Source organism: Macaca thibetana, chromosome 3, assembly GCF_024542745.1.
Source record: "Macaca thibetana thibetana isolate TM-01 chromosome 3, ASM2454274v1, whole genome shotgun sequence".
Classification (NCBI taxonomy): domain Eukaryota; kingdom Metazoa; phylum Chordata; class Mammalia; order Primates; family Cercopithecidae; genus Macaca; species Macaca thibetana.
The window spans coordinates 108,543,317-108,565,504 of record NC_065580.1 but is presented as its reverse complement, the minus strand read 5'-3'; the positions used below and the strand labels follow the sequence as shown (position 1 = coordinate 108,565,504).

General features: G+C 39.6%; 1 protein-coding gene across 1 annotated transcript in view; it reads right to left on the bottom strand.

Annotated features, from left to right (window-relative positions):
* Nucleotides 1-2,732: 2,732 nt before the first annotated feature.
* The window catches only part of STARD3NL (STARD3 N-terminal like), a 52,739-nt gene continuing 33,283 nt past the window's right edge, over nucleotides 2,733-22,188 (bottom strand). Inside the window, exons 3-9 of the mRNA XM_050783335.1 lie at nucleotides 19,115-19,192; nucleotides 18,448-18,525; nucleotides 16,501-16,554; nucleotides 16,269-16,386; nucleotides 13,901-13,996; nucleotides 4,531-4,603; nucleotides 2,733-3,486 (exon numbers count right to left, since the gene is read on the bottom strand). Of these exons, the coding sequence (XP_050639292.1) occupies nucleotides 4,548-4,603; nucleotides 13,901-13,996; nucleotides 16,269-16,386; nucleotides 16,501-16,554; nucleotides 18,448-18,525; nucleotides 19,115-19,192 (480 nt within the window). The 3' untranslated portion in view covers nucleotides 2,733-3,486; nucleotides 4,531-4,547. The remainder of the gene's footprint in view (nucleotides 3,487-4,530; nucleotides 4,604-13,900; nucleotides 13,997-16,268; nucleotides 16,387-16,500; nucleotides 16,555-18,447; nucleotides 18,526-19,114; nucleotides 19,193-22,188) is intronic.

Below are 22,188 nucleotides of genomic sequence, written 5' to 3'. Positions count from 1 at the left end.
GGCTGATCTCGGCTCACTGCAACCTCCGCCTCCTGGGTTTAAGTAATTCTCCTGCCTCAGCCTCCCGAGTAGCTGGGATTACAGGCGCCGACCACCATGCCCAACTAATTTTTGTGTTTTTAGTAGAGATAGGGTTTCACCAGTTTGGTCAGGCTGGTCCCAAATTTTTGACCTCAAGTGATTCACCCACCTCAGCCTTCCAAAGTGCTGGAATTACAAGCGTGAGCCACTGTGCCCGGCTAAATACCGGTATTTTTCACTGGTGAACATACTTTTAATCAGTGCCTTGGTTTAGTTCCAATCTTTTGCTATTATAAAAAATGCTGAAATGAATAATAGTGTTTTATGTCATTTGGACATGTGCACTGGTAATTCTGATAGATACCGCCCACATGCCCTCCATAGAAATAGCCCTAAACCCTTCTCCCACAATGTGTGTGAGAGCTGAGAGCGTACTGCTAAATGTCGGGGTTTTGCTAATTGACAGGTGAAAATAGTACCACATTGTGGTTTTGGTTTTTTTCTTACTGTGAGTGAAGATAAACATCTTTTTATGTTTAAGGTCTATTTTATATTATTCTGTACCGTAGTTGTTCATGTCCTTTGACCGTGTTTTCTGAGTAGTAATACAAATAGGCATGACACTCATTTATATGTGTGACTGTGTATTTCTGCAGACAAAGATAAAACAAAATGTTCCATGTATAGTAGGTGGGTGAAAAAATGATAAGTGATTGTGTGTTTTCTGTTTTCTCCAGTGAATCCTTTTAAAGTAGACATTTTTATACATTAGAATTAAAACAATGTGTTACCGAACATTGGGAAGGTTTTCTGGTTTGCCTACAATCAGCTTCAGTTTCTGTGAAACATGTTCTTTTGGAAACCAAGTAGAGAATCCTATTTGTAAACAAAGTAAGAACAACCAGACTTAAGAAGGATCAAATTTAATTTAGATCTACTCCTTGATTCTCATGAATCGATTGAATCTCTTTAGGGCAAATACCTGGCCTCTATAGAGAAATCTGGAATGATTTCTGCACTGGGAGAGGAAACTTTCAGATCACTAAGGGCTCTGTGGGGCTATCACTGGTCGGGGTACTGGGCAATGTGGCAACGTCTCCTGTGGTTTCACACTTCTTAGCGATTTCCTTCCCTAGTGCAAGCTGGGCTGCCCTGAACTTCAGCAATGTAGAGACAGAACGCAGTGGTGGTGGAGGAGGCAGAGTGGGTGGTGGGAGGGTGCTGATGTGGCTGATGGTGTTTTATTTTCTCAGGCTTCTTTTGTTTATGTGCTCTGTCAAATGTGGTTGATTCATGGAAAATGCTCAGTCAAACCGGCCCCTACCGGTTGGGCCTGTGCATGAGGTGGCTAGGGTGTTATAAGACAAAACGAGGACAGTTAAACCACAACCAACTTTGCTCACTTTCAAGAGCCCACAACTAATGGAAATAGAATATCCATCTTCACACATACAAGATTACTATCAAACACACTCTCCACGCTGTGGGTAGGTGGGGCTCCCTGCATTTGATACTCAAGGTTCATTAGCTACTAGGTGAGTTGGGAATCAGTGTCTGTTCAGGACTGTTCAGACACTGCACCTTCGGTCCACTCCCATGACACTGTTCTGAAGAGCAGAGGACATCTTGTGGCATGGAGATGATCCTAACATTCCATCCAGTATCTGTACCTTCCAGAGGCACCTGATTCAGAGACACTAATACCTTTGGTTTCATTTCCTCAGTGTAAACAGGGTGACACAAGACTCATGAACGTATTAGCACAGGTAGATCATAGATGTGGGCAACAATGCTGTGCTTCTTTCTCCACAGGAAACCAGGGATATAGAAGCCCTGAGATCAACTGTGTAACCAATGTCATAAATGGAATCATATCGAGTCCCTCTACAGAGACAAAATGACTTCGGCGTCAACCAGAGCAAGGATTACTAGAGGACATCAACATCAGATAAATAAGTGATAGGGGTCCATAAGAGGACTGCTCAGCAATGTGAGCATAAAGGACAAACGGCTCCACTCCTACTCCACCGAAACATGGCAGAGTGGGTACCCACAATCCTGGGCTGAATCTATGCAGTCCCAGGGGAGTATGTAACTCAATCGTTGAAATAATCACTGTAGGCTCCCACAGTCTGACTTCCTAGCATATTCAAATACTATACCACATTCTTCTTGGTCTGTGCTTAGAGAGGTGACTTCTGAGCCAGACTTGGCTTCCTTTGAGGACTGGCAACATCCTACTGGTTCGCTCAACATGTCTGGGTGAGAGCTCCTTCTCCGGTTAAGTGAACAACCTGATTGGCAGCTTAAGCATCATCTGTGGGTTGGTGTATATGCAACTCCAATCCTGAAACAGGAGATTCTCACTCACATAACACCATTGAGTTCTAAGGTTTTAGTCTCAAGGCCAGACATTAGAGATTTTCCTCACCCCTTCTCCACTATGAGACACTCATCCTGGTTAGACTCCAGCCTCCCAGCAAGCCTCCCTGTTGCACTGTTGCGATCTGATCCACTCTTAGAACAAGCACAGATAGAAGTGACTTGATATGCACAAAATGTCAGTTTCTACCCAAGCCAGCATCATCACCACTACAGGCAATTAGGTTCTTCTTGAATGACACAATGAATGATGAAAGAAAACTAACAGACATCCTGACTTCCCATGAATCATTAAGGGGAATATTCATGTTTGAAAAAATAGTGCACAGTATAATTTAGTTCATTTTAATTGAAATTGGCTGAACACAAAGGAAACATGATATGAATGGTTCAAGTCATTTTGTGCATTCAAAATAAGAGTAGTTAGAACATTTCAGAACAATATCTCAGAGAAAAACATGATTTCATGATAAAAACAATACAAATGTCTGGTGACATTTTACATGTATTCCCAATCCCTCCTTCTTCCCCTTTTGCAGGTCCAACACTTCAGGCCACATACATAATGCAAAACAAGAAAAAAGCTAGCCACATTGACACGTTGGATTTTATTACACTTTTTAAAACTGTACAAAGAGCACATGTGCATGAGTTAAAAAACACAAGGGAAATGTAGGGTGTTAAAAAAGAAATACAAAATAAATCTGAGACATGAAACAAAAAAATTCCATTCTGTGAACTGAAATAAAAAGGTATCTTGCTTACTAAAAAAGTGTTATTTCAATATATTAAGTCTTTTGATTAGGAATACAGCACAAGACTTTCTTCACCTATTCGTTAACACATCAGACTCAGTCTCACTGAAGAGAGGATGAATCATGACATTACCTTACCGGCCACAGGCAGGTGACTAAATGTGCATGGATATGGTACAATGTCTGTGAGGTATTACAATAAATAAATCTTTATTAGCTGTTCAATAAAGCCAGCAGTGGACGTCACCATTTCAACTTTACTGTCAACAGGGAGACTCGATTGCCGGCCTCTTTTTGCCTCGATGACTTTCTGTGAGGGTTTTTCACACTTCGAAAAAGAGAGAAGACAAAGTATTTGAGAAATAGCATTAAAAGGCAAAATGCCATGGTCAGCTTACATGTACATAAAAGTCTGTGTGCTGAAGAGGGGCTGTGACAGACACACGAAGGACCATGGGTGTGGTCACACTAGAATTCATGTTAAAATATTTCAGAAAAGGCTCAACTACCAGCATGCCCACCTTTTTGCTCCGTGTGTACATGACTGTGGTGGAGAGATGCAGCTGAGGTGTGCTGGGGGCTGAGGAGGCAGGCACAGGGGCTCCACGCGACATGACCTTGGCTGCCTCTCCCACCCAGTCACCCTCTGTCCCGGTTTCCCAATGACTCACAATCCGGGAGCTTTTTCCTTCTATTGTTAAACTGTCAGGCAGATTTGCTGCTACTACAATGTACTTCAATTGCCTTGTATTTATGAGGTTGAAATGATTTGATGACTTAAAGGGATTTAACAATGTGTTCCACTTTGGAGCCCATTAAGCATGACTGCTTTGCATGTACAGCAGCTTTCATCTCAGAGGCTCCAAAATCCTTGAGAAATATCCCAGTGAGGGGCAGCAGTGGACCTGGTACCAGACAGTGTGGGCCTGAGCCCGGTGCTGCCATGTCTAGCTGTGCAACCTTGGATAAGTGACCCATTCTATGTCTCTGCTGCTTCAAATGTAAAATGGAGGTGATAACAGCACTCACATCTCACAGGACTGCTGCCCTTCTAACACAGGTTCATACTTATCATTAAAACAATGACATGCGACTGGCATGTAGACATTCTGGCTAAGTAAACTAACATAAATTCATCTGTATTCTTTAGAAATTTAGAAATCTGAGGGATTTTTCAAACCGTACAAATGTATACCTATACAAAAAATGTTAAGACACTTGATATTAATAAAATGTGACTGATAAATTCATGCAAGTAAGCCAAATCTGGCTATACTTAAACTCTTATTCTTTGAATTCTACTTGGACTCTACTCAAAGGAAATCTCCATACTTAACTACTTTGTTGTTACGGTTTCATTTCAAACACTTACTTTAACAAAAGTAGTACTCATAGTTCTAAAAGTGGTTTCTCGCTGTCCTGTTTTTCTTCAGCTTCTTCAGATCCTACATGGCGGAAAAAGGGAAGAAGAAAAAGTATTTCATTCCATTATATTAACAAACTATTTTAAATAAATGTTTAAAATTATAACATATACACACAAAAACATTAAACATGTTTAATCCTCAAGAGATTTTAGGTTAACTGCTATTTGAAAGTTTTAGTTTATTTCTTGTAAGATGAAAACTTTTAAACAATAATCTACCACTTACACTAATCTGTCAAAATGGATTTCACTTATGTACTAAGAACATTCATGCAGACCAATAATTATTATCAATCACTATTCTTCCTCCACCTCTTTGCTGATGAGCTTGTATATATTTTTTACATGTAAAAATGTTGAGCTTGGTACAAATAATCGAATCTAAGTGTTTCTAACAATAGCTGTGGCAGATGAGTGAGAGAGCAGTGAGAGAGCACTGTGGCAGTGACCACCGTCTGGACCTTCTGGATCAATGTCTCATAAGCTTCAGGATATTCCTAGATTTGACCTGGTCATTTCACTCTGGAATTCTTTCCTTAGGACAGACCTATCCCTGAGGAAATAATGCTTATTATTCATTATGTAGATTTTCTCTCTAAAAATTAGAAAAGAAACCTAAGTGTCTGATAATAGAAGAAAGGTTAATACCATAGTTCCATAAAATATCTTGCATCCACTTAAAATTATGGTTATATAGAATTTATAACATGAAAAATGCATATGCTGTAAGGTAAAAGCAAATGTATAGCAAATAAAACTTTATATGCCATGAGATCACATCTGATAAAATTAAAAACCAAATATATGTGTGCAAATGAGAAAGAGTAGAAGAAAATAACCGTGTAACTTTTATATATTTTTCTGGATATTTCAACATTTCTACAATAAACCTGAATTGTCTTTATTACTTTTAAATTATATTTTTAAAAAGCAGAATATGAATAATATAGGCAGCATGGGCACAATGATGTGATATTAAACACACACACACACACACACACACACACACACACCCCCACCCACCAAGAAGGAAATTAAACTGTCAACACTGATGTTACCAAATAGTTTGAAGGATACGTGATTTCTAATTTTTGTTCTTTCCACTTTTTTAAATGCATGACTTTCATACTCAGGGAAGGGGAATTTAAAAAAGGGGAGGGGGCCCTGAGAGAAGACCAAAGTAGTAGGTGAGAGATGCCACCAATTCACATGTAAAAGCCGCAGCCTCTCTCAACTGCACCTGAATCTTGTTAGATAACATACTTTATAAAGGACATTCTTTTTTCCTTAAAAGAATGTCTACCTGAATTATAGCCAATAACAAATTTGGTATAGGGAAAGAATGCCTGATAATCTAAAGAGAACATTTTAACCTCATAAATGTCACATGGTTAGGTTGAATTTGTAGTAAAATGAATAGGTAAAGACTTAAATGTTGAAGGCTTTACTTTCTAGCCTATTAACATGCTGTCCATCGTAGAGACAAGAGGTGGTGAACTGCCTGTCCTCACTGTGGAAGGAGGCTGAGGAAGATGGTCACACCAGATCTTCCTGTTCCCAGGCTCACTTCAACCTGCCAGGCCAGCGGCACTGAAACCACAATGAGTTGCCATGTCTTGGAATTGTTTGGGAGTCCTAAATAAAGCTAAACCCTTAATTAAAACATAACAATATGTCTTCTTTACATATTTTTAAAGGGACTTCTGGCTACAGCCAAGTGAAGAAGTCAATAAATCCTCTCCCTGAAAAGCACCCCCAAAATGTGGCAAAATGGGCAAAACTAGCCATCTCACCACTGGAGAAATAACCAAAAGCATACGACAACTGGAGAAATGTTTATGTTTGAAACACTGCAGAATTCAGAGAATAGCAGTCGTGTCTTGCCTGGAGCTGCTTCTGTTCTTCTCCAACCTCCCAATACCCAGCTCAATGGCCATGGAGGTTCTGCCAGGGTGGGGCAGGCCATGGGGACTGGCAGCAAAGCTACTCAGTTGAAGGGAGATCACTTAATTTGGAGTGGGGAGCCATGCTCATGCCCAGTGGCACTGACAATGAAGTGACAAATTCAGAGGCAAGTGAACAGAAAGGGCCAACTACCCTGGGAGCCTGAGTTATGGTCACCACTGGGACAAGCGTATGCCCAGCTGGGGTTGTCTCCCTGCACAGAGGAGACCCAAGAGAGCCCAAGCCAGCCAATTAGCCTGAGCTCTAAGCATATGCAGACAGAGCAGGAAAGGACTTAGCAGAAAGTAAAAGCTGGGGAGGACTTGAAAATGGCCTGAACTCTGAAGGTGCTATCCAACCCATGTACATTTCTACCTGGCAGAGGATGGAAGCCTTAATCCAGGTGTTTCAGTGCAATCCTCTGTGTAATCACAAGCTAGGCTCTGCCTAATCAGTAAGCTCTAGACACGGGTAACTCCTAGGAAGCTAGGCTTAAAAATACAGGCAAGAATTAATTAATGGACAATAAAACAAGAAGTAGCCACACATCCCAGGGTGTACAGATTTCACAGATTTAGCACAGACAATTTACTAAACTAATAAAGAGCAATAACAGTAACCTTTTAGGAAAAAAGTCAGAACCTAGAGTTACTTTATTTTCAGCAAAATACTTTTCATCAAAAAATACAAGATAGGCAAAGAATCAAGAAAGTGTAACCATTCCCAGGAAAAAATGACAGTCAAAAGAAACTATCTCTGAGTGAGAGAAAAAGACTGAAGAAAGGTTGAAGCGCTCAGAGACATCAAGCATATCAATCAACCATGTAATGGGAATCCCAGAAGGAGGAAAAAGTCAGAAAAAGTTTGAAGACTTAATGGTGCAAATTTCTCAAACTGGCTGAGAAATATTAATCCACATATTTTATAAGGAGAATAAACACAGATTAGGATATATACAAAGAGATCCACATGCAGATACATCCATGTCAACCTGCTGAAAGCCAGGGAACGCATTCAAATGAAAACACAACATATCAAAATTCATGTGATGTCACTAAAGCAATTCCTAGAGGAAAATTTATGGCTTTAAATGGCTATATAAGAAAAGAAAAAAAAGTATCAAATCAATCATATAAGTATTCACCTTAAGAAAGCAGAATTAAAAAAATAAAAATTGGTTTGGCACAAAATCAGTTTATAGTAAACTGATTTTAGCAAATGTGTCAAATCAGTTCAATGGGGAAAGGCTGTCATTTCAAGAACTGGTGCTGTTCAACTGAATATCCAAAAGCAAGAGAATGATAATCCCTTACCTCCTCCATATTTAAAAATTAATTCAAATGTATTGTAATCTTAATTGAAAGATGTAAAACTATAAAACCTTTTAGAAGAAAATGTAGGAGAAAATTTTCATGTCATAGAGTTAAGGTAAAGAGTTTTTTAGATATGACCACAACAAATACATTATCCATAAGAGAACAAATTCATAAACTACACTTAATCGAAATTTAAAACTTGTGCTTCAAAAGATTCTGTGAAGCAATGAAAAGACAAACAATAGACTAGGAAAAAGATTTGCAAATCATATATGAAAGCACTTCTATCTAGAATGTATAAAAAATTCTTACAACTCAATAATAAAAAGACAACACAATTAAAGATATGGCAAAAGACATGAGATAGATTTTTCTCTAAATAAGACTTATGAATTACATATAATAGAAACATGAAAAATAGTATCACTACAGACACAGAAATTAAAACCACAATGAGATACCATCTTAAACCTGCTAGCCTAGCTATAATGAAAAAGACCCAATACTAAGCATTGGTGAATATATGGAGAAACGGAAATGCATATACAGTAATCCCCCTTATCCCTGGATGCCGGAAACCGCAGACAGTACTGTATCCTATCAATATTGTTTTTTCTTATACATACATAACTATGAAAAAGTTTACTGTATGACAAACGTGACAAAGTTCAGCATGTGATTTTTTTTTTCTTTTCTTATTAAGGTGAGAACTGTCACTTTTTCACTTAAAGGAAGCACTTTATGGTTTCTCTTTGGCATATATGAATTGCCAGAAGTACTACTTTGCCATTGTTAAGTGAAATAAGGATTACTTGAACACAAGCACTGTGATACTGGGATGGTCGATCTGATAACCTGAATGGCTCCTAAGTGACTACCAGGTGGGCAGTGCACACAGTATGGATCTGGACAGAGGGATGATTCACATTCCAGGCAGGACGAAGCAGGAGAGTGTGGGATTTCATCATGCTACTCAGAACGGCACACAATTAAAAACTCACGGACTGTTTATTTCTGGAATTTTCCATTTAATATTTTCAGACCTCAGTTGACCTCAGGTAAGTGAAACTGTGGATAAGAAGGGACTACTGTACATTGTTGGAGGGAATGTAAAATAAAACAGCCAAGATCAAGAACAGTTTCACAATTTTAAAAAAAGTTAAACTTGCCATATGACACAGCAAATCTTCTCTTAGAAATCTGTTCAAGAACGGTGAAACCCCGTCTCTACTAAGAAATACAAAAAAAAATAGCCGGGCGAGGTGGCGGGCGCCTGTAGTCCCAGCTACTCGGGAGGCTGAGGCCGGAGAATGGCGTGAACCCGGGAGGCGGAGCTTGCAGTGAGCTGAGATCCGGCCACTGCACTCCAGCCCGGGCTACAGAGCGAGAGACTCCGTCTCAAAAAAAAAAAAAAAAAAAAAAAAAAAAAAAGAATAATAAAAACAAACATCCACACAGAGACATGTATGTGAATGTTCATAGCTGGATTACTTATGATAACCAAAAGGTGGAAACAATCTAAATGTCCATCAACTTGTGGATATAGACAAAATGTTGTATATCCATAAAATGGAATAATATCCAGCCATAAAAAGGAGCAAAACACTGATATATGCTACAACATGGTTAGTCCTCAAACCTTATGCTAAGCAAAAGAGGCTGGATGCAACAAAACCATGTATCATATCACTACATTTACATTAAATGCCCAGGAAAGGTAAATTTGTCAAGATACAAAGAAGATGAGTGGTTACTTAGGATCAGAGGTAGAAGTGGGGATTAACTGCAAATAAGTATGGAAGAAGTTTTTCAAGTGATGAAACCTTTCCAAAATTACATTGTAATATTGGTTAAAAATGTATAACTTTACTAAAAATCATGCAATTATACATTTACAATGGATGAATTTTATTATATGCAAATTACACCTCAATCAAGCTTTTTAAAAAAGTGAATATTATTCAGTATCCCTGGTAATGATTTTTCAGTAATTTTCAAAATTTTAATTAAAAGGTGGAAAAAACTGTGTTTCAAATCTATTCACTACACATAGGGTGATCATAGAAATCATCATCTAAACAAGAACACTGCTGAGAGATACAGGGTTTCTAATAATAACTACATGCGGCAACCAGAAGAAGGCAGGGCTGCTGCAGGCAATCCAGGATGCATGGCTACTCTGGGGAGGTGGCAACTTAGAACTGTAATGAATGCCTTATCTAGACTTGCACAGGACAGGCTATATGATGCAATTGAGCAATTCCTCATTTTAAGTTAGTCTTTCCATGGTCTAGGAGGTGAAGAATTACCCTTTCTTCAGCTTCACAACTGGTTCATTTAAGCTCTCTGACCACACATAATTTCAACCCAGTCATCTGATAGAGGATCATGCTTCCTCGGTCTTTCCACTTAATACACAGGGATGCAGGATGTGGTCTGATCAATAAGCAAGCCTGCAAACAAACTATTTTTATATCCTTTACAAGTGTATCTAATAAACTGTGACACTAAAATTCAGGCTGTTCCTTCACAAGGAAAACTGCTAACATTTTTGTTTATGGTGCCTCCTATTTCTTTCCCTTTTCTTTTCATCCCTTTCTTCAACAGTTATAAGTCTAATATAAGCCAGATAGTGTATTAGGTGGTGGAGAAAAAAAAAGACAACAAAAAGGCACGTCAGGCCTTTTTCAGACGCCCTCATGTGTACCAGGGAAGTCAGCACTGTAGCAGGGCAACAGCAGCTTAGAACATCAGCTACCGAAAGGCTTGAATTTTTAGCTATTGGCATAATGGAAAAGCTTTGCTCTAGAGTAGTCTTTTTTTTTTCCTAGGCATATTAATTCCAGTAAGAGTTTTCATTTTTAATTCTTTCCTAAATTGAACATTCAGACAATGCAAATAAAATAAGGTAGTCCACTCTGACCCCTCCTTCTCTGCCCATTAGTAACCTGTCTTTTGTCAACCAAAGCAGCTACACAGTGGAACACCAAGAAAATATTTTGTTCCTGTTTACCTTCCTAACTCAAGGAAAGGGTAATGCTCCAGGATACCACTAGGTGGTGGTAAATGATAAAGGTGAAATGCGGATGGATCCCAGAACTAGAAAGCTTGATGAGGCTTGCTTGAGGTGGTGTTCCTCATGTCACTACTGTTCTATGTTCTGAACTCTAGTTAAGAAAATACATTAGTACTGGGAACCTGTATTAGTCTTAGAAAAAGAAGTAGAGATGCATGAACTCTAATATGAATTTCCTTTTTTCAAAGAGTAAAGTCCTATGACACAAAACTTCTCAATGAAATAATCCTTATGAGGTAATAAAGAATTTAATACTTAATTCTAGTTCTTACTGTTATAGAAACAGATTTTCTACTAATCCATATCTGTGTCTCATCTGGCTCCATGTTTCTGTGTGGTACGCTGCTTTCAGATCCAACACCAATAGTCCGGAATCTCAAGTTACTTGGAGTTCCTCCAGCACACTGATATTTCACACTGCTGCACCTTCAATCATTCACGGCTCTGTCTGTCTGGAATCTGTTTTATCACTCTGTGTGTGTGTGTGTGTGTGTGTGTGTGTGAAAATATTAACTAGGCCTAATGTAGGGGATAAAATAATGTAGTCCCTAAATTGAGTTTACAACCCAGCAGTAGAAACAGACCAGGTCAGCGCTGAAGGCAGTGCAGACAACACAGGATGACAGGGCTGTGGAAGAGGTTCCAAAGAACATGCCGAGGATGTTCTAAGACTGCTGGGAGAGACAGGAAGGGTAGGCATGGCTGGGAAGAACCTGGGAACATGTGAGCAGACACTAAGATTGCAGAGGAGATCATGTTCAGAATGGAAACAGCAAGGTGGACAATGGCTGGAGGGCTCTGGAGCACAGCATTTTCACAAGAGCTATGAACAGCACACGAGAAGGCAGTCGCAAGGTGAGAAACTAGACAACTGGTGACAGTGCCCCCAGGGGCACTTCCAGCCAGGCTAAGATCTACTGATTTCTTGATCCTTTATGCTACTGAAGGGCTTTTGAGCAGAGGACTAGCATGACCAAGTCTATATTTTCATAAACACCAAGAGGCTAATATGCTCTAGCAGTTATAAGCATGAACTCTAGGACTGGACCCCAGATTAAATCCCAGCTACACCACTTATTATTAGTGTGATGTTGGGCAAATTTCTTCAATTCTCTGTGCCTCATTTGCTCATCTCTACATTAGGGATAATATGAGTTTTACATCACAGAGTGGAGCCACTTAGCAAACATCTAATATGCTAGGCATTAAAAATATGAAAATAGGTTAGACACAATCTTACAAGAGAACAGTGGTAAGACACAGAGTTGTAAAAATGAATGTAATGGATTAGACACTATGGTTTGTGATCTGTATCTCAGAAGATAAGCAGACAAGGGAGGAATAAATGAGTGAATATTAATAAAGCTTAGAACAGCACCTGACAACTTAAAAAAGTGTTAGCAGTTTTAAAAATAGTGTTTACCAAAGAAAAATATATTTAACATAAAATTTACCACTTTAACCATTTTTAAGCGTGCTGTCCAGTGCATTAAGTTCATCTACGCTGTTGTGCAGCCATCACCAACATCCACCTTCAGAATGGCAATCCCATTCTGAGAATTTGACTTCTCTAGGTATCTCATCTAGTGAAATCATATGACAGCCCTTTTGTGTCTGGCTTATTTTACTTAGCATAGTGTGTTCAGAGTTCATACATGTTATAGCATGTGTCAGAATTCTATTCTTTTTTTTCTTTTTTAGTAGAGACAAGGTCTCACTATGTTGCCCAGGTTGGTCTTGAGCTCCTGGGCTCAAGCAATCCTCCTAGCTCGGTCTCCCAAAGTGCTGGGATTATAGGCATGAGCCACTGTGCCCAACTTTCCATTACTTTTTAATGCAGAATAATATTCCATTGTACATACATACATGTTGTTTATCCATTCATCTGCTGACAGCTGTCTGAGTTGTTTCCACCATTTAGCTACTGTGAATAATGCTGCTATGAGCATGGGTATACACATATCTGCTGTAGTCTCTGCTTTCATTTCCTTTGGGTACATACCCAGGGGTAGAACTGTTGAATCATATGGTAACTCTATGTTTAATCTTTTACGGAAACACCATACTGTTTTCTACTGGGGCTATGTCATTTTACATTCTCACCCATAATGCACAAGGGGTCCAATTTCTTCATATCCTCACGAATATTTATTTTCTGCCTTTTTGTTTGGTTTTGCTTTCTGTAATAGTCATCCTAATGTGTATGAAGCGGTATCTTGCTGTGGTTCTGATTTGCATTTTCCTAATGATTAGTGATGTTAAGTATCTTTTATGTGCTTATTGGCCATTTGTATATCTTCTTTGGAGAAATGTCTATCAAAACCTTTGCATATTTTTTTAATCAGGTTGTTTATTTTTGTTGTTGAGTGTAATTATTATTTTTAACAGAGCACTCTGGTTGCTGGTTAGCAAAGACAAAACCAGAGGCAGGGAGACAAAGGCTGTTGCAGAAACTGCAGAAAGTAATGCTGAAATGAGGCTGGAGCTGATAAGAAGTGGCAGGATTTGAACGAGAAAATGGAGGTAGAAATGAGGGAGAGAGGATGGAAACAGTTTTGTGAATTATGAGAGGTGAGCCATAAGAACGGGGTGGAGCCAACAGTGAGGCTCTGGTGTTTGATCTGGGCAACTGGGTGGACAGTGCTGCCATTCTCAGACATGGGAGTCCAAGAGGGAGGTTGGTTTGGTGATGAACTGGAATAATGAGAGCACTGAGACCCTTCCCCTTGTCTGTGTGTCTTCTAAGATACATATCACAAACCACGATGTCTAATCACTCCTCCATGACATTTATTTTTACAATTCTGTGTCTTACCACTGGTCTCATGTGAGACTGTGTCTCACCTATTTTCATATCCCTAATGCCTGGCATGTTAAATGTTAGCTAGGTATATTGAGAAATAGAGGGGTTAGGGAGAGGGAGGAAGAGCAGAGCTTTTGAATGAGAGAAACAAGCACAAATAATAATGAAGTTTTTTACCTGCTTCAGATTCAGGAGGGGAATAAAACTGACCATCAGAAAGACCACCAGGTATAAGTGCTGCCCTCTCTGAAGCATCCTGAACTATCAGGAGTCCTGGAAGAGAAGAAATTCAGATGTTGGGAATGAGGTCACCTTTCTGGTAGCTTTTTGGCAAGATTAAGTAAAATAAAATGGTATTATTATTACAATGAAATACCTTTAGAAAAAGAGGTACTTTAAAAATTTTTCAACCAAACAATAAGTTTCATTAACAAACGACAAACAATACTGTAAGGACAGATAACTAAGCAGTTTAAATAAGTGCCTCATGGGGCTGAGCATGGTGCCTCACACCTGTCATTACAGCATTCTGGGAGGCCAAGAATGGAGGATCGCTTGAGCCCAGGAGTTTGAGACCAGCCTGGGCAACATAGCAAGACCCTGTCTCTACAAAACATTTAAAAATTAGCCGAGTGTGGTAGCGCATGCCTGTAGTCCCAGCTACTGGGGAGGCTGAGGTGGGAGGATTGCTTGAGCCCCGTAAGTCGAGGCTGCAGTGAGCCATGATTGTGCCACTGCACTTCACAAAGTGAGACCCTGTCTCAGAATAAATAACTGAGTATTTACATCTTTCCCTTGTGAATACCTGCCTTCCTACAAAAAAAGCACAATTTCAAAACCAAAACGCAAAGTAAAATAAAAAAGACAGTCAGCTCCTACAAATGGTCTGCTGGCTATGTCTCGTTAGAGAGATGCCAGATGTAAAGTGCAATACAGGGATGGCCTTTTATAAATATATAAAGAACAATTAAGATGACAAACGAGGAAATATTTATGCAACAAGAAGGTTTCAAAAGAAAAAAGATGTCTTAAAAAAACAAAGAAAAGGTAAGAAAGCAGGACGTGGACAGCTGAGGAACACTAACACATGCAAGGCCATCAACACTTAAGTTCTTTTGACTGAAAGCTGAGTTAACCTTAGGATAGAGTAGGAGGAAGCACCAGGCCAAATAGTAGATGCCAGGTATGTGTGTCATACATGCTACTGACAATGAAAATAAGTGCTATTTTAAAAATTTTCATTAATTGTGTGTTCTGCTTTATTAGCCACTTTGAGTGTGGTTTAATCCCATAACCATTCAAGCCTCAGTCATAGTTATAGTTGATAGGTTTTCAATAAAGTTCAGTTTCGTATTTATATACAATTAAAAAAGACTTGAATTAGCTTTACTCATAACCTCTCCACAATACACTTTCACAAAGGAATAGAGGGCACAGGATAGAAGGTACACCTCAGTCTGATTAATGGGTTTTAAAAATCTACTCTTGAATTGTAATTCTTTTCTTACATATTTCTTCTATGTAAATGAGATTTTCCAAAGTAAAATCACTTGCAAGATTATTTTGCATCCTGCTGCTTTTTGAAGTTATAATCATGCTTACCTTTCTATAAGATACTTTTTTTCCTATGAGGCAAGGCAAATTGAGCCAGATGACTGGCAGAGGCGTAAAAACAGCATGTCTTGAAACTGCATGGGTGTCTGGAACGAGCTTTGATTGTTTCATCCTTAAGATGGGTGGGTGGGGCAGGTGGGCTTCCATTAAGGACATTATGTGGAGAAGAATTCCAGCTTGGTAATTGACCATAAAGCTTAATCAATCATTTGGCCTTCCTAGTGAATATTCTGGGATACTCAAAGCCATGATGAGATTATAGCAGCTTTGGCAGGACTCATGAGTACACCCTGTTAGCTATGACTCAGCTACTCAGAGGACGTTGAAAGGCTGAGCTTCGTTCTGGATTGCTGTCATCCTCCTGTGAATAATCTTCATCCTAAACCCACCAATGGTCCTCAGCCCTAGGCATTTAACTGTTCTAACTGTGGCCCATCTGAAGCCACCAACTGCTGTATGGATCACAATGGGAGACTTTGGAGAATCACTGGCTTGTATTTAGAATAGTTGCTTCTACTCACTTAAAATTGGTTTTATTTTCTCTGCCCCTAAACAGCACAGTTCTGTTCGTATGCAAAAAAAATGCTTTGTGTCCTGCCTATTGCTAACAGGGAGAAAAGAACAAGCTGTCTGGGGAGAAAGAAGTGCAGGCTATTTTTTGTTATTGCTTGAATGCTCTTTACACCAGTGTTCACATTTTCTTCCAGGGAAAGCCTGGCTCAATAGCTGGAGAGAGGAGCTGCTTTCTATTATTTACCCTTTCATCCACCCAACCTTTCTCTCGATTTCTGCTGTAGCCACTAAAGAATGGAGACCCCACCACTTCCTAACTCTACCCATTTGCAGCCCGATTCACACCAAGACACCATATCTCTTCCTCCCAGCTTGGTACCCAGTCCGTCTCAGGAGGCTGACTCTGAGAGGAACTTACTGTTTTCTTCTTCTGCTTCTTGAGGTAACACTTTGAAATCCAGGAACCATGTCTCAATCCAGGCAAGGATGAATGAAATGATGGGCAGCACATAGCCAAAAGCCCCTTGAGAGAAAAGCTGGAAGAAAAGATAGGACCAGGAAAGGGAAATGCGGTTACCACAAACTCACACTGGACAACGAGGCTTCATCACTGAAGATGGTAACTGTACAGAAACAGTGGTAGGCCATACCTTTGAAAGGATCACTTTTGCTAGTAAAAAGGCACTGGTCACTGCCGTTGTCAACTGCAAGACACATAATCCAGCACTGTTCACATTAGGCATCTCACACTGTGAAGGTACCTCCCTCTTCACAAGAGACCCATCTGAGCTAGGAGCAGGCAATGCCTGAAAAACCTGTGCCTAGCCTGGCTCCTTCCCATATCACTCAGTCTCTATCCCCTAGACCCACACTGCAGCAAAACGGGCTTCTATATGTGACACGATCCCTAAATGACTGCATGTGGTTTCTCCTCCCACATGTCAGCAGGCTGGTGTGCTAGGTAACTAAGATTTATCTACCAGAAGGTACAATTCCACAGCCTCTCAAGCACATGAACAGACCGGTAAAGTGCATAGGTAGGGCTTTCGTCAGGGGTTGTGAAGTCCAGAGATACTGTAATACCTGAGCCTTGTCACTGTCTCCGTCAACTAATATTTTTAGCATGGTGAAACCTGACCAAAATGAATACCAATAATAGCTTGATCAACAGAAGGGAGGACAGGGAACACCAAGTATCTTGCTCAATAAGTATTATCAAAGTTGCAGACACACACACACACACACACACACACACACACACACACACACTGTAAGCTGCTTGGGAGAGGAGGCAGTTTAGCATTTCATATTCTGACACTAATTAACTTTACAGGCTCAAACTAAGTGCTCTTTAGATACCAGCTGACTTCTCCTCCTTCCAGCTTCTGGACCCTTCTCTGCAAATGTTTTTTAAAGCAAGAATCAGAAGCAATAAAATGATTTGCTAAATTAGACTTATTCTTCAGATAATCTGAAAGCAGATATTGAAGATACCGTCTTACAGCTCTCACTGAATATACATGTCAAACACTTTTCTAAAACAAACATTGAGAGGGATGGTCTGACAAATACTAGCATACATATGGGGACTTAGGAATATAACATCCCAAAGGGATCTGTTGTAGAAAATGCAGAAAAATGGGAGGGTACAATCATCAAAAGCTATGACGATATCAGCAAAAGAGTATTCAGGAAAGGGAGTCAAGTCTGGCCAAGACTGTCAGCCTATATCCATGAAATGAGAGCTTCTGGATTAACAAATGGTCTGACCACTGCCCCGTGATTCTGAGAATGCTCAGAACAGATGGCCCAGACAGATATCGCCCCCTAGTGGACTCAGGAGGGCAGCCTGGGCCACCCAGACCTGAGGTCTCGCCTTCTAATGGCAGAACTGCAGGTTATTTCTGAGCAGTTCTCTCTAGTCTGAGGAGCTCCACATTTTCTTCCCACAGAATTGACTCACTAAAGCTGTACAAAAGGCAAATATTCAGACAACTGTCAGGCAGAATTGCTAGCAATTCTATCAATCTCTAAATATTTATTAAGAATACCAAAGCTCTCTGTGCTAGATGCAAGGAAACAGAGGAGTAAAAAAGTCCTTGTCCTTGAGAAGCCCAAGGCAACAACAGAAAGATTGAGAGCTTTTCCCTCCAAGATGGGGGGTTGTGGGGAAGAAAGAAGGGGCTAAGGCAATTATCTAAATAAGTACAGACCATATCATGAAAAACAATCACTAAGCAGTTTCAACCAAATAAGACATTTTCCAAATATCTCTGTGACAGATGTATTACTCCCATCTCTTATTTGCAAAATAAAGTAGAGGGTGGCTTGGTGCTTGGCCAATAATCACTGTTGGGCTTCTAGATTCCTCATTTGGCTCAGCACCAAGAGACAAATCTAGTTACTCATTACTCATTAACACTGGAAAGAAGCCCTGGAGTATTAAACCTACTTAAGTATGGAGGAAATGGGACTCAGGAAAGCTAGTGGGATTCCACCTGCATTAGAACTGTATCTTCTCCAGCCCAGGCCTGTAGAGAACAGCACCTGGCCACCAGCACTGGAGGCGATGACCCACTCAAGCAGGGCATACTCACCGCTATTGCCCACCAGTGGCGCAATCTGCACACAGCATATGCAAGTATTAACACTTTAAATCGAAAAACTGCCAAAAGCTGAAAGCAAGAAAAGAGATGTTTTAAAAAAATATACACAAAAATGACATAGCTTTATGAAGAACTTACCAGACTGTCTTCATTATTGTGATTTAGCTGGAGACTACCAGGGACTGGCACTGGTCTGTAGACCAGCATTTGGGAATCCCTGCTCTAGAACTTAATGTAATAGCAAATTAGGTCTCACATTAATCTCCCTTTATGAAAGAAAGAACAAGGCAAGAAAAAAAAAAAAGATGGCATTTTTATCATCCTATTATATAAATAGGTGAATTTTCCTTTCAGTGACTAGATATGTCAATAGGTTCTATTTCAGTCATTTGAAAGAATAAAGGCTCTCCAACAAGAAAATAGGAACGGCTCCTTATGCTGCCCTCCCTTATCTGTCATTAATCTTTTATTTCCTTGAGATGGTCAGACAATTCCTTATTTAGAGGGAGAGAGCACTGAATGGTGGGGAATTAAAAGAAAAGGAAAATATGGTCAGTGTTCAAAAGAGGAAAAAAGGGCATGGAATTTGAAGTTTATTTAGAGGAAATCTGCCTTTTGGGTCAGTTTTATCACATCTGAAATGAAACATAATACTTACAAATATATCAAAATACGAAGAATAGTAGTCATACTGCATCACCTCCTTCTCTAATGTGTTCTCAATGCCTCCATTCACCTAGCAAGGAGAGTAAGAAGCAAAAACAAGGAGAGGTTTATGTGTGGAATTAAAACAAGGGTAAGATTTCCTATCCAACTTTCCTGCCTATCTTCTTAGAACCCAGAAATGTTAAAGTACGGAAGAAAAGAACTCTCATTTTAATAGAAAAGGGCTGGATAGCACTTTCTGATTCCTCAATTCTGAATTCATTCATTCAACAGATGTAACTGTATAGTGAAAAATAATAGCTTCTGTAGTTCATATTTGGGAAAATTAAAATGTTAAGAAAATTATTTTTTCCCTTCTAAGATAAAGTCTTCAATCATACAAAAGTATACTTTTAAAGGCAATTCACCTTTATCCAGGACTCCCTCACTTTCTGATCACTCTCCACAGTCTTAGGTCTTGGAAGGCCATGGCTCCCCTGACCTCCTGGCAAACGTCAATAATGGCCATTAGCATGACACAGGATAGAAGTGTAAACATTCTCTGTGGCGGTTTCTCATTTTTATTTCTCCTGGCATTTAAACATTCTGCACTTTTATCAATTTAAATATATTTTTAACATGGATAACAAAATAAGGACAGTACTAGACTCAAACCTGATACAACTTTCTGTCCTCTCCCAATTCTACTGTCAAAATAAATCTTATATCATCGAGTTCAAAATTTGACAAATTAAACTATGGAGCTTAATACTTTTTAAAAATCAAGTAAGGGGACATGTGTCGGCAGCTAATGCAGCACCCAAGCAGGGTAACTGTCAGAGTCCCTGGATTAGCCTGATCAGAGGGAGCAGGACATGCAAAAGTAAATTCAAATTTCCAATGCAGAGCATGGGCCTGGCAAACAAATGCAGAGAGCCTGAAAAAGGACCAAAGGAAGGACAGTTAACCAGAGACCTGGATAAGAGGGAAAACAATAAGGAACACCTTTGCCAGGTTCAAATTCGAATGAAAGTTGCCATAGGGAAGGGTATTCTTAGCTTAGATGTCATTTCACATATTTGTATTTGTTATGCAAATGAAAGCATACCATAAATACTATCCTGTGCCCTAAAATCCCTTAAGGAGGTCTACATTTCTTTGTAATTAGCTTGGATCCTCTGTAGACCTGCTTGGCTATAGACCTTTACAAATGAATAGAATTGAAAACCTGGGAGGAAGGAGGAATAATGATCGAAAAACACCCAACCATTTAGTCTCAATACTGTGTCTCTCCAGACTAAGGAAACTTGCCAATATCCAGAATATTAAAAGAATGAATATTCCAAGCAGCCTATAGCAAACAGGGGTTCTCTACCACTTAGAGACCTCCCCTTGATTCCTGGGAGAACAGGAATCAAAGCTGCCAATACAGTTTTGCAATAAATAACCCATAGCTTTTCACTGGTATCTGCATACTTTAAAATACTCTGATTTGGAGTTGCCTTCAAACAGACATTATCTAAAATTTATATTTCTATCCCTAACTTACACTCTACATCCTCTTTTCAAAATTTTTATCTCTAGCTCAAGATGTCTTAAATAAACCATCATTAGTTTCACACAAAATCCCTTCCCAGTCAGTTCTGGTACTACTCTTCTAGGTTTCATCACTGGAAACTTTAGAGTCATCTTTGCATACTGGGGATGATAAAATCAGCCTATCAACAAGTCTTCTCACACTCCTTCCTTTAGTGACTCTCAGGTTAGTTCTTTCCTTCCTGTTCCCACCACCTTCAATGACATTCCTGCAACAGCTTCTGAATTCATGTTCTTACTGCCAATCTGTCCCACCTGTACACCACTGCCACAATGATCTTTATCCATTCACCAAATAGTTGCTGAGTATCTATTATGCACCAGGCACTGTTCTAAATATAAGAAATACTTCAGTAAACAAAATAATATCTGTCTTCATGGAGATTATATTCAGGCAAGGTGAGAGAGATGGCAAGTAGGAAAATAAATGCTACACAGACAACAGAAGCAGGACAGTGTGATAGAACAATGAAGACATTTAAACTGATACTAGCAAGATAAGAAGTTGAATTCTACAAAAAGATAAAAGAAATTAATCATTTCATATAGAAGAAACGACTAGTAGAAGGGCCCCAAGATAGAAAGGAGCTTATTCCTGACTGAGAACAGGAGGAGGCAAGTGTGCTCATCTACCATAAGCCAGGAACAGAGGATGGGGAGGAAGTCTGAGAGGCTTCTGGGGGCTCTGCAAGCCAAGGTACGACATTTGGATTTTACTCTAAATGTCCTGGCCTGCCAGTGAAGAGTTGTAACAGAAAGTGACATGATGTGACTTTTGTTTTTTCCAGGTTACCCTGGCTACTGTGAGAAGAATGGATTGTATGGTGAGCGGATGCAGGTGACCAGCCAGGAGTGCAGTTTGGATGAGTGATAATGTGGCTTGGTTGAAGCTGGAAACAGTGGAAAAGAAGAGAAGTGGTCACATTTTGAATGTATTTTAGAGGCAGATTTGACAGGACTTACTTTTAGACTGGATATGAAGCATGAAAAATATAAAACAAACAAGCAAATCAAAAATGAGTTTTCACTTTTGGTCTGAGTCTCTGCGTTTGCTTACTGATGAAGAAGGGGGAAAGAAGCTGTGTGTACGTGTTGGGGGAAGCATGTTAAGTCAGACATCCAACTGGACAGGTCAAGGAGGCTGTGATGTAGACTGTGAGTCACTGACTTCTGCAAAATCTCAAAATCACGTTGTCCATTCTGCTCCAGAATCTGTAACAGCTCTTCATTGCAGTAAACATAAATCCTTCTATATACCTTTTAATAACTTGAATAATCTAGCACCAGCCTACCTATGCAATTTCATTTCCAATAGGCACCTTACTTTCTAGTCAGGTTAGTATTTTCTCGGCCTCTGCCCCTGTCCCCTCCAAATACAAGCACTTGAGCACACACTCCCCACACATAAGCACATACTCCTGCTTCAGTACTTCCATGCACCTTGATCTCCAAACCCTCTCCCCAAGCTCCACACTGAAGGATCATCCTTCC